The following is a 15,045-nucleotide window of genomic DNA, read 5'->3' on the forward strand; positions in this document are numbered from 1 at the left end:
TGGGGGAAGAAGACACACCAGTAGTACATGGAGGGAGGGGGCTTGGGGAAGCCATGAAAGACTTCTGCCACCTGCCCCGTGACAGTCCCCTCCCAGAACTCAAGAGTCTACAGTACAACCTGCAGCCTGACTGTCTCTACACCTTTCTTCTCAATATTCTAGTTTTGCCACCTCTGGTCTCTCTCTGTTTCATCATGTATGGTTGTTAGCCTTACTGACTGGGCTTAGAGGCCATCCTCTTGGTGTTCCTCCTTGGAACTTCTGGGCATGTTATGTTTCTTTGTGCTGCCTTCCTACAGTGCTCAGTTCAGTGTAGGTCAGGGCCACTGTGTACACTTGTATGGGGTGTGCCCTGAGTGGGGCACCAACCAAGGGACATGAGAGGAAGTGAGTTTGAGCTCATCTCCACTCACCAAAGCAAGCAACATGCTACCTGCTAGAAGGCATAAGGGGACACCATTTTCTAATTTGTACAAAGATACCTGCCACATGTACTAGCACAGGTCACCTGATCAGTGGATGCTTACTAAGTAAGTGTTCATTGAATGGATGGATGGATGGATGGGTGGATGGATGGATGGATGGATGAAAGAAAGAAAGAACATGTAATAACAAAGTGGAGGAAGTGAGGGTAAATAAGAGGCTTCTATAGGCCTCATTTACTTTTACCTAGGCATCTCTAGGTAAAGGTAAATGAGGCCCTAAACTGGGATGTAAACTATAGAGAAGGAGATAAATGTAAGAGAACAAGTGACAGGCCATGGATTGGATTAAAGTTTCCATGATGGCAAAGGAGAGAGGAAATAAAAATGACCTCCTACCTGTAATTACCACTACAACTTGACTCTTGCACAAGAAGAATAAGGACAGTGTGGTTGCAGATCAGTCCTATGTACCTGCTCCTGGAGAGCTGGCTTTGGTAAGGTCACAAGGTGGCAGGAATTGTATAACTCTCATGTATGGAACCCTGTGCTGAGCAGTGTCAGGGAGATATATGACTGCCCCTCCCTCAGAGAGTTTATGATCTCTGAGGGTGCTGAAGACAATATTCTTAATGCAGAGCTATGCTGACTAGCATCATACATAGGTGACAGGAGTCAGATAATCATGGCAGCTCTATGTGCATGCTGCTTAAGCACTGTGCTAAGCTCTCACCTGTATGAGGCAGCTGTTATGTTGCTTCTCAACTGAAGAGGAAGTTGACAGAGTGGTATTGTGGCTTGCTTCTTATTTCATCTTCTGAGTGCCATTCACGGTGTTGAGTTCAACTTTTTAAAGTTACCATTTTGCAGGTCAAAAATGATTAGGCATCAGGAATTTCATATGATTCATCCCAGCATTTTCCACTATATTTTGCTGCCATTTGAATCTTTTTTTTTTTTTTTTTTTTTGCTGGGTCCTCATGTCATATACGGGGCAAGGGAGCACTGTAGGGTCTCTCTCTTTTTTAAAAAGACATATTTTATTGATTATGTTATTGCAGTTGTCTCAATTTCCCCCCTTGCCCCCTCCACCTGATACCCCTATTCCCTCCAGCAACCAACACCCACCCCACCCCCCCCCGGCTTTAGTTCATGTCCACGAATCATGCATATAAGTTTTTTGGCTTCTCCATTTTGTATACTGTTCTTGACATCTCCTTGTCTATTTTGTACCTACCAATTATGCTTCTTAATCCCTGCACACTTGCCCCTATTCTTTCTCTTTCCCCTCCCAACTGGTAACACTCTAAGTGATCTCCATACCTATGATTCTGTTCCTGTCCTGTTTATTTGCTTAGTTTGTTGTTTAGATTCAATTGTTGATAATTGGGAATTTATTGCCATTTTAATGTTCATAGTTATGATCTTCTTTTCTTATATAATTTCCTTTAACATTTCATATAATAAGGGCTTGGTGATAATGAACTCCTTTAATTTTATCTTGTCTGGGAAGCATTTTATCTGCCCTTCAATTCTAAATGATAGTTTTGCTAGACAGAGTAATCTAAGTTGTAGGCCCTTGCTTTTCATGACTTTGAATACTTCTTGCCAGTCCCTTCTAGCCTGCAAAGGTTTTTTGAAAAATCAGCTGACAGCCTATGGGAACTCCTTTGTAGGTAACTGTCTCCTTTTCTCTTTCAGCTTTTAAGATTCTCTTTTTATCTTTAACCTTTGGCATTTTAATTATGGTGTGTCTTGGTGTGGTCCTCTTTGGGTCCAACTTGTTTGGGACTCTGTGCTTCCTGAACTTGTATGTTTTCACCAAATTAGGGAAATTTTGTTTCATTATTTTTTTTCAAATAAGCTTTCAATTTCTTGCTGTTTTTCTTCTAGCATACCTGTGATTTGGATGTTCATACATTTGAAGATGTCCTAGAGGATCCTTACTCTATGCTCATTTTTTAAAGTTATTTTTTCTTCTTTCTGTTTTTGTTGAATGATTTTATCTTCCTTATGTTCCAAATTGTTGATTTGATTCTTGGCTTTATCCCCTCCACTGTTTGTTCCCTGTAGATTTTTTTCTGTATTTCACTTAATGTAACCTTCATTTTTCTGCCTGGGTTGTCGTCGTCATCTTCTTTTTGCTGTTACAGTATCCATTGAGTTTCTGGAGCATCTTGATAACTAGTGTTTTGAACTCTGCATCTGATAGATTGCTTATCTCCATTTCGTTTTGTTGTTTTTCTGGAGTTTTGTTCTGCTCTTCATTTGGGCCATATTTCTTTGTCTCCTCATTTTGGCAGCCTCCCTGTCTTTGTTTCTGTGTATTGGGTACACTTGCTTTGACTCCCTGTCTTAGCATGGCCTATTGTAGAAGAATACACCTGTAAGTTGTATGGTGCACAGCCTTAGGTAATTGCCAGGGCTGGGCAACATGTCACTGCTCTGTGGCTCTATGTGGGGGAGGGCTTAAAGAGTGGACTATGCCACTGTCTGGCCTCAGGAGTTTTGTCTGGGAGGAAGCCATCTCCTGGCACTTGCCCTGATGCCAGTCACTTCATTTTCTCCCTCTATGCCACTGGTGCCCTTCCAGCTATTGCCCTGGTGCTGAATTCCAGAGGGAGTGGGTCTGCATAAGTCTTAAGTCCATTGTGAGCCCTTTAAGAGGAGTCTCCTATAAGTCCTGCAATTTCTTCCCTGCCCCAACCCCCAGTTTTTTACAGCCAGAAATTATGGGGACTTAATTTCCTAGGGCTGAAACCCAGGGCTGGGTGGTCTGGTCTGAGTCTGGGATCCCTTACTCCTGAGGTATCTCTCTTGATTTTTACCCACTAAACATAGATGTAGGACTGACTGCTTTCTGTCTCTGTGCCACTTCATGCTTCTCTGTGTCTCTCCATCTCTCCCTGCCTCTCCATGCATCTGTGTCTTGGTGCCTCCTACCCATTAGGATGAATGTGGCTTCTTAAAATACTTGTTGGACTTCCATACAGCTGAATTTTCTGACATTTCTGGGTGTAATTTTTTTTTGTAGTCTAGTTGTCATTTTTTTCTGTAGTTGTGTGAGGAGGCAAGGTGTGTTTACCTATGCCTCCATCTTGACAGAAAGTCTGGGGTCTCTTTCATAGGGGTACTAATCCCATTTATGAGGGCTTCATTCTCATGACTTAATCACCTTCCAAAGGCCCCTCCTCTTAATACTATACCATTGGGCAATAGGTTCCAACATATAAACTGTAGGGGGACACAAACTTTCAGTCTGTAGTAACTCCTAAAAGGAATTAGGTGAAATTACTTAGACTTACTGTGTCAAAAGGTAGGAACCTTTTAAAATCTCACTTTTTAAAGTCTCTTAATTGGTATCATCATTTGGCTCTCCAGAAAGCTTGTAGCCACCTTGATTGATTCTAGCCTTTTTAAAAAAGATTTTATTTATTTATTTTTAGAGAGAAGGGAAGGAGGAAGAGAGGGAGAGAAACATCAGTGTGTAGTTGCCTCTCATGAGCCCCCCCACTGGAGACCTTGCCCGCAACCCAGATATATGCCCTGACTGGGAGTAGAACCGGCAACCTCTGGTTTGCAGGCCCACACTCAATCCACTGAGCTACACCAGGCAGGGCTAACTTTAGTCTTGATAGCAGAACCAACCCTTTGCTGGTTCTATTTTGCTTATGAGTGACAAATGAGTTTAAAGATAAAAGGTCAGAAAAGACTCAGGGGTGAAGTGAATCTTGAACTGAACTTGAAGGACCCATAAGGTTCAAATAAACTGAGATGAAAAACTGCCATCAGAAGCACAGCAGAAACAAAGACACAGTTTTATTGAATAAATACAGTATATTGTGGAGACAATCATAATCTCATTTTGCTTGGGTGGATAGTTGCTTCATATGAATAGTGGGATATAAATTGACAAATGGAATATCAGCTGACACTGAACTTGATCAGGTAGGTAATGGGGAGTTGTTGACAGTTTGGACCAGGGGAAGATATGAGCAAAACATTATTTTGATGATTATAGAAGACTTTGGGAAACCAGACACGTTTTTAACAATGACAGAATATTTTTTAAATGATCATCTGTTTTAAAAATTATACATTATGTCAATGTCCTAGGAATGATTTGCTTGCTCTAGTGCTTAGCATATGACAATGGTCTTACTTGTCATGCCACAAATGGCCCATCTGCCACGTCTGAGCAGCCCAGGCTCTGAGATTTGGTATGCTTGGAGATAATAGTACCTGGACCCAAAATGGTGGTAAGAGGCTATGTCACATGGAGGAAATATCAGTGTTCATGAAGTGAAGGTCAGTTACCAGTGGGACAGAGATGTCCAGACATCCAGGCTGTTAGAGACATCTGGGAAGGAAAGGTGAGATGAGAGCTGCAGGAAGGACCATCTTCCCCCTACAGCCGTTCTGATTCTTGCTTTAGTTGTTACACGTGTGTTTACAACAAATCCTGATGAGAAGTCTCTTTGCCCCAAGCATTTCCTGCAAAATAAAAAATTCATCTCTTTTAATAGCATTTTTGCTATTTTTGAGGAAATGTATATTGAACATTTTGATTTCCAGTGTGGAAGATAAGTGAAATATGATTGCTGCTGTTTACATCATTATATTTTCTCCATTTTTAAAGATAAACCAGAAATTCTCAATCAGTATTAAAATGGTGACAGATACTTCAGGCATTCTTCAATTAGCAGACCATAATATATTTTATATTAAATAAAATGCCTTCAAAGACATGTACACCTATTTTTTCTCTCTTTTTATTAATGGCATTTTAAAAAATTGTTGTTTAAGTACAGTTGTCTCCATTTTCCCCATTTCTCACCCTCTCCTCGCACCCCACCCATCCCTACTTCCCACCCTTGATCCTACCCCCCTTTTGCTTTGTCCATGTGTCCTTTATACACTGACATGTACACTCCTAAAACCTGTCTATATCTTATCATACCTCACATAGCACAGTGCTTATTTGTAAAAAATTAAGACTCAGACTCAAAATTCAGTATGAAGATTGGCTGCAGGGAAGAATGAGGGAGCCCCCACAGGAGATAGTGATTTTTCTTGAGATACATTGTCAGAAGGTCATTAACCATGGCAAAATATGATAACCATTTGAAATAATTGATGACATTAACTTAGGATAACTACCAAAAAGAGCTTTTGTGAAGAGTATAGCTGACATATTTTTGAAAAGGATGATCTTACTTAGCCAGGGTAGAGTAAACAGAGCATTACCAATTTTCTAGGGCTTTAACCTTTCCTCAACTGGAGCTTTGTGACATTTATCTTTGTCTATTTTGGGAAAGACAGGCATGGATGTGTGACTGGGCTTAGAAGAATCCATTGCTTAGTTTAATGTTCTTCTATCTCCATCTTGAAATTTCAAATAAACTTTGAACAAGGGGCCCCGCATTTTGATTTTACAGTGGGTGCTGCAAATTATGTAACTGGTCCTGATTTTCAGATAAGCAAACCAGAACCAGCAAAGGACTGGTTCTGCTATCAAGGCTAAAGTTAGCCCTAGCTGGTGTAGCTCAGTGGATTAAGCATGGGCCTGCCTGTTCAATTCTCAGTCAGGGCACATGCCTGGGTTGCGGGCCAGGTCCCCAGATAAAAGCTGGTTTCACCTTCGTTTACGGGCTTTATTATGGGCTAAAACTTGATTTCCTCAGGATCAAGCTGTGGACTAGGTGAGGGATGAGGGCTACTGTGAGCCAGTGGAGCTTCTAGCCAACTTCTCTTATTTCCTTAGGAGGCCAGACTGAGTACAGTAGGAAAAGGAGGAGAGCACAGAATTTAGAAGCAGGCCAGAGTTACTGACAGCTCAAGTTTCTCCATTAACAACACCAGCAGCTACTAACTCCTCTTGCTGTGCCCACCACCACATAAGGAGCTAGAATCTTCTAAGCTCTGGCTAAATGCTTCAGATGCATTATTTCCTGTTTCATAATCCTTTCAACATCCTGCAAAATGAGTATTATTTTTATAATGAAGAATCTGAAGTTTCCAGTAATTAAGTTGCCCACAATTGCAGAGCTAGTAATGGTCTTTTCTCGTTAACTGTCCTCTCTACTCAAGAAGTGACCAACTATGACCAACTATCTTTGTTATTTAAACTAAACTTGAGCCCTTATTGGTGCGGCTCAGTAGATTGAGTGCTGGCCTGTGAACCAAAGCATCGCCAGTTTGATTCCCAATTAGGGCACAAGCCTGGGTTGCAGGCTAGGCTCCCAGTAGGGGGTGTGTGGTAGGCAACCACACATTGATGTTTCTCTTCTTCTCTCTAAAAATAAATAAAATCTTTAAAAAAAGACAAAACTGAACTTGAATCATTTAATAATCTACTGGAAAAGACTTATGCTTACATATTTTTTTGTTTTCTATCTTTTTACTTTCATATAATTGTGGATAGTGTTGTTATTTAGGAACTTTTGGATATAAATGTCTCCTTTTTCTCCATGGATGATATCTAGACAATATGCTAATACTGAAAGTTTTTTTTTCCTGGACGAAATAGGTATACTCTCCTTCTTTTCTCAGAAAACTGTGTCACTAAACAGTGTTATATATTTTTAAACCTCAGTCAAATGACATTTTGTTTTCTTGGTTATTTCTGTTGTTATTGTTTTCCTGACTGTTATGTGTGATTGCATTCTGCCATAATTTTAAAAGGGTATCTGTGTTTTCTATTTTAATTTTGCATCAAAATCAGGTTTTTCAAAAATTTGTAAATGAATTCTGTTCTGGACTAATCCCAATTATGTCTCCTGCAGGAAAGCATCTCTGGCAGCTGATGTGCCCAGGCTTGGATATAGTTCCTCACCCAATCACAAGTACATTCCTCGGAGGGCAGTGCTCTATGTACCTGGAAATGAAGAAAAGAAAATAAAGAAGATTCCGTCCCTGAATGTTGATTGTGCAGTGCTCGACTGTGAGGATGGTGTAGCTATGAACAAAAAGGTAATGAAATAATTTTTTCTTAGGATGGGAAAAAGAAAGGTATTGAAATTTGGTGCTCTCCTGGTAGCATTTGCTAACTATTCAGAAAGATTTTACTGTTTTTCCCTTTTGCTGATTACTAATCTATCCTTTTAAAAATATTTATTTATTTTTAAAAATATATTTTATTGATTATGCTGTTACACTTGTCCCATTTTTTCTCCCCTTTATTCTCCTCTGCCCTGTAGCCATTCCCCCACCTTAGTTCGTGTCCATGGCTCATAAATTTAAGTTCTTTGACTTCTGCATTTCCCATACTACTCTTCACCTCCCCCTGTCTAGTTTGTATACATCATTTATGCTTCTTATTCCCTGTGCCTTTTCCACCATTCTTCCTCCTCCGCCTCCCCACTTGATAACCCTCCATGTGATGTTCATTTTTGTGATTCTTTTCCTGTTCTAGTTACTTGCTTAGTTCATTTTTGTTTTGTTTTAGGTTCAGTTGTTGATAATTGTGAGTTTGCTGTTCATATTTTCACCTTCTTTTTCTTAGCTGAGGCCCTTTAACATTTCATATAATAAGGACTTGGTGATGATGAACTCCTGGAACTTGCCCTTATCTGGGAAGCACTTTATCTGCCCTTCTATTCTAAATTAAAGCTTTGCTGGAAATAGTCATCTTGGATGTAGATCCTTGCCTTTCATGACTTGGAATACTTGTTTCCAGCCTTTTCTTGCCTGTAAAGTTTCTTTTGAGAAGTCAGCTGATAGCCTTATGGGAACTCCTTTGTAGGTAACTGTCTCCTTTTTTCTTGCTGCTTTTAAGATTCTCTCCTTATCTTTGATCTTGGGTAATGTAATTATGAGGTGCCTTGGTGTGTACTTCCTTGGGTCCAACTTCTTTGGCACTCTCTGAGCTTCCTCAACTTGCATGTCTAGTTCTTTGGACAGACTGGGGAAGTTTTCCTTCATTATTTGTTCAAATAAGTTTTCAATTTCCTGTTCTTCTTATCCTTCTGGTATCCCTATGATTCAAGTATTGGAATGTTTAAAGTTGTCCCAGAGGTTCCAAAGCCTCTCTTAATTTTTTTCTTTTTGCATTTTTAATCATTTTTTAAAATTAATATTCAAATGCAGTTGTCTCCATTTTCCCGCCACCACTCCACCAACCCCCACCTCTTGCCCTCAATCCTATCCCCCTTTGGCTTTGTCCATGGGGCCTTCATACACATTCTTTGACAATCCTTTCCCTTCTTTCCCCCATTATTTTCCTCTCCCCTCCCCTCTGGTTACAGATAGTCTCCTCATTTTTTTGAATTCTTGTTTCTTCATTCTGTTCTGGTTGAATGTTTATTTCTTCCTTCTGCTCCAAACCATTGATTTGAGTCCCATTTTGCCTCCCTTTTCTGTTGGTTCCCGATACATTTTCCTTCATTTCACTTTTCATAGCCTTCACTTTTTCCTTTATTTTGTGACCATACTCAACCAATTCTGTGAGCATCCTGATTACCAGTGTTTTGAACTCTGCATCTGGTAGGTTGGTCATCTTCTTCATCACTTAGTTGTATTTTTTTCTGGAGCTTTGATCTGTTCTTTCATATGGGCCATATTTTTTGTCTTGGCATGTCTGTTATGTAATAAGGGGTGGAGCCTTAGGTGTCCACCAGGATGGGGCAACTGACATTGCTGTGTTGTGGTGCTATATGTGGGGCAGGGTCTGAGAGAGAACAATGCTGCTTGCTCAGCTCTCCTCCAGCTTTCAGTCACTTCCTCCACTGCCTGCAAGCAAATTTGTCCCTTCTGATGCTCATTCCTGGGTGGGTGGGTGGGTTTATGTATGTTCTAGGACCCTGTGGTTCTTTCCAACAAACTGTCCTGTGAGGCTGGGTGTTTCTCCTGCTGCCTCAATCCCCACAGGTTTTCTCAGACAGAGTTTTTGAGGCTTTATTTCTCCCCCCTGGAACCCTGCATTGTGTGGTCTGCCTTGCTCCCCATTTGTCCTTCCCAATTTATCCACATTCGAATGTGGGGATGCCCACTCCACCAGCAGCCACCTTGCCTGCCCCAGTCCTCCAGCCTCTGCCTTGCCTCTGGTCCTTTCCACCCTGGCCTCCCATCTCCACCCCTCCTACTGGTCTGGATGAATGTTTCTTCTTTAAGTCCTTTGTTATCAAACTTCCATATAGTTCGATTTTCTGTCAGTTCTGGTTATTTTTTGTTTTTAAATTTGTTGTTGTCCTTCTTTTGGTTGTGTGAGGAAGCAAAGTGTATCTACCTACATTTCCATCTTGGCCAGAAGTTCTCTGTTTATTTATTTTTTTGGAGAGGGGAAGGGAGGAAAACAGAGAGGGAAAGAAACATCAATGTGTGAGAGACATCAATCAGTTGCCTCTCTTGCACCTCCAACTAGGAACCTGGCCCAAAACCTAGGCATGTGCCCTGACTGGGAATCAAACCAGTGACCCTTTGGTTCACAGGCTGGCACTCAGCCCACTGAGCCACACCAGCCAGGTGATTACTAATCTATTCTTGACTCAGCTCTTGTATGGTTTCTCAGTGTGTATGTCTTTTGTTCAAGAGAAAGGAAGAATCCAACAAAATGTATTTAAAATCATGACCTCTAGCACTTGAGACTATGTGTGTGTACAAATAAATAGTCACAATCCATTTTGCCCATGATATTTGCTAGTTTGGATAAATGACTTAATCCTAGAAATGTAGTGTAAATTTTTCAGGCCAGTAAGAAACAATTAGGAATTTATTTCTTCTTTTTACCACCAAGTATATTAAGTAGTAGCCTTAACTCTACTGAGACAAGTGCCAAGAAAATGAAAGATAATTTTCTGTGGATAAGTTATCATTTTTTACCAGTTAGGTAAAGGGAATCTGAGCACAGATCCTTAAGGATACAGCATTTGGCTGATTTTCTCATGGCCTAACCAATAAAATGAGTCTTAGAAAATATCCAGTTTTAAACAAGTACACAAGATTCTTAGCATAGTGGGTACTTTTGATTCATTGTGGTTTGCTTAACTTTATTTTCCAGGTTTTTATAATGAACAAAAATTTTTTTCAATAATGAGGTGAAATATGTAAATCATTATAAGAATAACTAATGTATGCATGGGACCTTTTTATTTAAAAAATGCTTTCACTTAACCTTTATCTATGCAATCCCCAGACAGTGAGGTTGGGCTGGAAACAGATTATGGGGCTGGGGAACAGAGGGACCATCTTAATTAATGCTTATTTTATAGTTTCGTGTCCTAGGTGAATGCTGTGAGCATATGATACAACTTTTTTTATTATTTTTTTCCTTGGAGATTCTAGCAAACTAATACTTGCTTTAGTTTTTTAAGTTAATTTCTAGCATCTTCCTAATCATCAAACAAAGGATTTCTAAGTATTTGGAAAAATATTAGAATAAACATGTGGAATCCAAAGTGTTTATTCAAGGTCTTTGGCATGTTTTAAGGAAAATACAATTAATCTCTCTCCCAGAGATTAAGATAAATCAGCTTTTTCTTGAAGGCTGTAATGTGATTCTAGTATGCTTGCTTCTAAAGCTCATACTGTGCACCCTAAGAGTAGGTGCTAAATTGTAATTCCAGTTTTCTGAGACCCAAGGCAATTCTATTTACTTCTTTGCCTCAATTTCTTTTCTATAGTGTGGGATGGCAAAAATCTTCTTTTGTCAGGGACAGATTATTAGGAGGAAAAAATTTGATTAAATGCCTGTGAGTATCTTGATTTCCTATAGGAAATAGAGCAGATAAATCCTGTAATAATCATGTTTAGACGGGAATTTATTTTAGCGTGTAACACAGTGAGCCATTAGGTGCCCTGATAAACTTCTAATTATATTTCTTTACAAATCTTGAGGCTGTCTTAACATACTCACCTGAGTATGTTTCCTGCCATTCTAATGAGTTAGAAATATGGTCTATTATTGCTTTATATTTCCTTCCTATTCATCTGTGGTCATCAGCTCCTTCTTGTACTCAGAGCCACTACTTAAGAAGAACCTAAAGACGGGAAGGGGAGAGAAGAGTTTATGATGGGCAATGTGCCCACCATCTTGGCATCTATGTCTTCATCAGGACACTACAGCTCTGCAACCTAATACACTTAAACTTTGCATTAATTGCTAGACACAGTTTTATGCATGCTGAGCATTTTTTAATTTTTAATTTATTTATTTTTAGAGAGAGGGGAAGAGAGGGAGAAAGAACAGGAGAGAAACATGGATCAGCTGCCTCCCACATGTCCCCACCTGGGGATCTGACCTGCATCCAGTAATACGCCCTATAACAGGGAATCAAACCGGCAGCCTTTTGGTTTGAAGGATGGTGTTCAATCCACTCAGCCACACCAGCAAGAGCATGAGCTTTTAGTGAACTAAATTTCCCTTTCTTATCCACGTAAAGTTCTGGCAAGCCAGGCTAGTACTTGTAAAAAAAATTGTTTTTCTTAAAATCCTTATCCAGGATTTAATTTTATCTCATATATCTCATTTAATAGCCCTGCCCTGTCAAGAAATTTTTGGATTTTGATTTCATCATCTAGCATTTATATTATCTGAGCATTTGACAAGCATACCGTATGAAAATTTAACAAATTTCTGATGGAAACATTAAGGAAATTGGTGCCAGGTGCTGCACAAGTATGCCACTAGAAACTTCTGTTCTAATTTATTCAACATGCATGTATGTAGTGCTGACTAAATGCCAGGCACTGTTCTAAGCGCATTAGTTTGCATAACAATCCAGTGAGGTGCAATTATACTCCTTCTACTGATAAGGCAACTAAGGCATGGAGAGGTCAAGTTCATGAATCAGTACTGTGAATATAGTTATTCAATCACACAGCTCTCCTAAAATTTAATCTTTTCACAAGGATATTATAAGAGATTTTTTTCTAGTGTCATTTCAAAATGAGTAGACCTTCCTTATCTACCTCTCTAGGAATACGTTCTCCTCTACCTTGCCAGAAAAGTGATGAGACTTGGATTGATGAGACTTGATCTTGAAAAACCCATGTCAGTATCTAGTTGTTACTGCCCTCTTTTTGAAATGTGGAGACACAAAAATGGTAATAAGATATAATTTACTGAGAGTTTTCTATGTAAGCGGTGCTATATTAAATGCTTTATGTATCTTACTTCATTGAATCTTTACAGCCAAGTTTTGAAATATGCCCAAGGTCACAGTGCTATTAAACAGCAGAACCAACATTTGTATCTTTTGCCAGTAATCAGCCTCAGCCTCATCTGTCAGCATAATCCATAATTAACCCTGACTTCTCTTTCTCTTTTGTTACCATTGTGTACCCCATGGTTTTTCAAAGATTGACAGGAGTTCTGTGTTCATATCTGTGAATTATTTCAGTATTCTGATTGTAATCTGTTTAGAACTAGGGACTTCAGTTCATTTGCAGTGTTCAGATAAGTCTGACACTTCTCACATACCTCATATTCTTTTTTTTGACATTTCATTTATTTTTATTCATACTCCTTTTTCTTTCTTGAAGTCACCTCTTAATAATGGTTTTTTTAAGGAATTTATTTACTTTAGAGAAAGGGGAAGAAAGAGAGAAAACATTGATGTGACAAAGAATCACCAATCAGTTGTCTCCTGTACTGAACCTACAACTCAGGCATGTGCCCTGACCAGGAATTGAACCAGCATCCCTTTGGTTTAGGGGGTGATGCTCAACCAGCTGAGCCACACCACTCAGGGCTAAACACTCAATATTTAAATAAGCACTGAGTACCTATACAAACAGGGATCATGGCAGCAGGAGGGGAACAAAAATTGCATGGTCTCTAAACTTGGACAAGTCAAAGGCTGCTGGGGAAACGGGGGAAAAAAGTAAATAACTATAATCTAACAAGATAGGTCTTTAAGAATGCATACATTTTATTATCATTTGGTTTTAAGTATTTTTTAATTTCCATTTTATCTCTTGATTGAGCCATGAAATACATAAGAGTACTTCCCAAATTCTCTGTGATGAAGAACTAGTTTGGTTATTTTTATTGGTTGTTATTTGGTTTTATTTTTTAAATATTTCCAATCTATTATGGACTTACACTTTGGCAAAATCCAAAAAGGAAAGAATTGCTAGAAAATTAAATGCTGCTTGGGTGTCACAGTAATGTCAAGTGCTATAAAAGTTTCTAAACTTATACTCCCCATTTCTTACTTACCTTAGTGGTGTGGGCATTGTGTGCCCACTTACCTCAGAGTGTGTGGACCAAGAGTAGTCCAAAGACCACAGTTTGAGCAGCAGGGACTTACAATTTTAAAATTTCCAAGTGTATAGAAGATATTTTAATTTACATATTTGTTACGAACTTCTTGCTTAATTGATGGTGGTTACAGAATGTGATCTGAATGATGCTGATTTTTGCAGATTTGTTGAGTTCTACTTTATGGCCTAATACATAAACCATTTTTGTAAGTGTTTCATGTGTGCTTAAGAACAATGTGTATATTTTGTTTACTAGATGCAGAATCCTATATTTTTTTCAGTATACCAAGTTAATTATGTTGTTAGTTATGTTAATCATGTTGTTAAAATAATCAAATCTCTATTGATTTTCATTTGCTTGATGTATCAGTTACTGAAGCTAGTTTAAATTTACTCTCCTGTGGAAAGTTTGCCAGTTTGTAGCTCTATCAATTTTTGCTGCTTATAGTTTGAGCCTATATTGTTAGGTATATACAAATGTAAAACTATTATAGCCTCCTATAATAGTAGTATATTTAATCATTTATTATTATGCACTGATGCTCCTTATCCCCTAAAAAGCTTTTTACTTTAAAGTTTGTGGTCTGATTTGAATACATCAGCTTTCTTTTGGTTGATTAGTATTTGCATAGTATATTGTTTTCAGCCTTTTGCTTTCAACTTTTATATATCTTTATATTTTAAATACGTCTCCTATTCCTTAAACTTTTATATCCATGTGGACAACCTCTGTTTTCTAAATCAAACATTAATCTACTTTTTTTGAAAGATTTTATCTACTTATTTTCAGAAGAGAGGGAGAGAAGCATCAATGTGCAAGAGGAGCATTGATCAGTTGCCTCTTGCAAGTCCCCAACCAGAACCTGGACTGCAACCCAGGCATGTGCATTGAGAATCGAATTAGCAACCTTTCCCAACGCACTGAGCCCTGCTGGGCAGAGCAATCCACTTACTTTTAATGTACTACTGATCAATTTAGATTTAAATATACCATTATATTTTGTCCTGTTTTTCTTGCCTATTCTGTTTCTTTCTCTCATATATTTTTTTTGCCTTTTAAAGATATTTGACTTTTTTGGTTTATTTTTCATCAGTCCATTTTTCACTCTTCAAAGTTAGAAGTTGTGACTGTATTTCTAACTGATGTTGGTTACTCTTGAAATTTTACCAGGTATACTTAATAAAGCCTAAAATTAACTGGTATCTTCATCCTGGACAATATAAGAATTTTAGAAAACATGAAATTCAAACATATTCCTTGAAGTTTGTTATTTTGCCCAATATCTTTAGTATTATTCAACTGCAATTATTTTTAATGTATATTTTATTGATTATGTTATTATAGTTGTCCCAATTTCTTCTCCCCTTTATCCCCCTTCACCCCACACTCCACCAATCTCTAGCAATCCTGCCCTCACCT

At 38.6% G+C, this 15,045-nt stretch overlaps 1 protein-coding gene across 1 annotated transcript in view; it reads left to right on the forward strand.

Moving 5' to 3' along the window:
- Positions 1 to 15,045, forward strand: part of CLYBL (citramalyl-CoA lyase) — a 298,084-nt gene that overhangs the window by 164,860 nt on the left and 118,179 nt on the right. The window contains exon 2 of the mRNA XM_045821587.1: positions 7,208 to 7,394. Within this exon, the coding sequence (XP_045677543.1) occupies positions 7,208 to 7,394 (187 nt within the window). The remainder of the gene's footprint in view (positions 1 to 7,207; positions 7,395 to 15,045) is intronic.

The sequence above is a fragment of the Phyllostomus hastatus genome, unplaced genomic scaffold (genome assembly GCF_019186645.2).
Source record: "Phyllostomus hastatus isolate PE091 unplaced genomic scaffold, TTU_PhHast_1.1 phas_scaffold_46, whole genome shotgun sequence".
NCBI lineage: Eukaryota > Metazoa > Chordata > Mammalia > Chiroptera > Phyllostomidae > Phyllostomus > Phyllostomus hastatus.